The sequence below is a fragment of the Belonocnema kinseyi genome, chromosome 5, assembly GCF_010883055.1.
Source record: "Belonocnema kinseyi isolate 2016_QV_RU_SX_M_011 chromosome 5, B_treatae_v1, whole genome shotgun sequence".
NCBI lineage: Eukaryota > Metazoa > Arthropoda > Insecta > Hymenoptera > Cynipidae > Belonocnema > Belonocnema kinseyi.
In genome coordinates, this window is record NC_046661.1 from 84,207,159 (window position 1) to 84,208,194 (window position 1,036).

At 35.0% G+C, this 1,036-nt stretch overlaps 1 protein-coding gene across 1 annotated transcript; it reads right to left on the minus strand.

The window, feature by feature from the left end:
* Positions 1–418: 418 nt before the first annotated feature.
* LOC117173752 lies at positions 419–920 on the minus strand. The gene is made up of 2 exons (XM_033362393.1): positions 747–920; positions 419–675 (listed from the first exon to the last, which is right to left on the minus strand). Exons 1-2 carry the CDS (start codon positions 862–864, stop codon positions 419–421), a joined length of 375 nt encoding a protein of 124 aa, XP_033218284.1. The 5' UTR covers positions 865–920.
* Between the last annotated feature and the right edge of the window lie 116 nt (positions 921–1,036).

Genomic DNA, 1,036 nt, shown 5'->3' on the forward strand with positions numbered 1-1,036 from the left:
CATCCATCGGATATCACCGATATATTGGGGACGTTTTTCAGAAATCACAATATCCTACGCAGAATATCCTTTAGATTTTGAAATTCTTCTGTTATTCCACGTCAAGTATTCATGTAATATCCGAAAAATGTCCCTAGGATATCGTCGATTTAAAGATATCCTGTAAATATACTTTGTTGAGAGGGTTTTTTTGTTTTAATTTACAATAGAGGAAGACAAAGAAAAAGAAGGAAAGAAGTATAAACGTCGCCTTCTTTTCTCCTCTTTCCTTATGATTAGTTTGATTGCTTTTTGAGATTGTCCAAATGGTTGGAAGTTTTCTTATTAACTGAATTTTTAGACATTAATATTGCATTTTATAATCGCTTTCAGCACATGTATATATACTGCCACTGAAGGCTCAAACTATACCTAAGGCTTACCAACAGATATCCGTTTGGACAATCAAGTACTTTCCACTCTTGAAAGTAGGGACTGACGAAATGTTGCTCTTTGCTTGATTCGGATGTCTTCTCGCCGGTTGTATACGACTGAGGTCTTGTATTTTCAAGACTTTGAATCCTAGAGCATGCGTTATAGACCAGCTCTGCAGAATTGCCGGCCACGAGTCGTGGCTTTCATGTTTTAAGCGACTAATTGCAACTTGAACCGAGGGGTCGGTTTTGTCAGTAGTCCCTGATAGAAGACATAGATTCTTAAAGAATAAAGAGAAAACAAAAAAGTACTACACTTAGTATACAACATACCTTTAATTTGAGCTGGAACAGTAAATTTACTGTGCCCGTCACTCAGCGAGTTACTAAACTTCAGTTGACCACCTTTTTTCTGTATGCTGTATTTTGCGTTCTTAAACTTATGATACATATTAAACAAATATGTTAGGTAGTTGACTGCAGTTCATGAATTTTGGGTCAATATTTTATCATACTATATTAATAGGCCATTAATAAAGGAGAACTAATGAATTAGAAGATTATAAAAAATTTAACTACATTGTGAGGACGGTAACCAAATGAAAGATACACTACCTCTTTCT

Coding starts and splice junctions, on each gene's coding strand:
- LOC117173752 (XM_033362393.1), bottom strand. CDS start 864: ATGTATCATAAGTTTAAGAACGCAAAATACAGCATACAGAAAAAAGGT. Junction 676..746: donor TGTTCCAGCTCAAATTAAAG/GTATGTTGTATA, acceptor GTCTTCTATCAG/GGACTACTGACAAAACCGAC.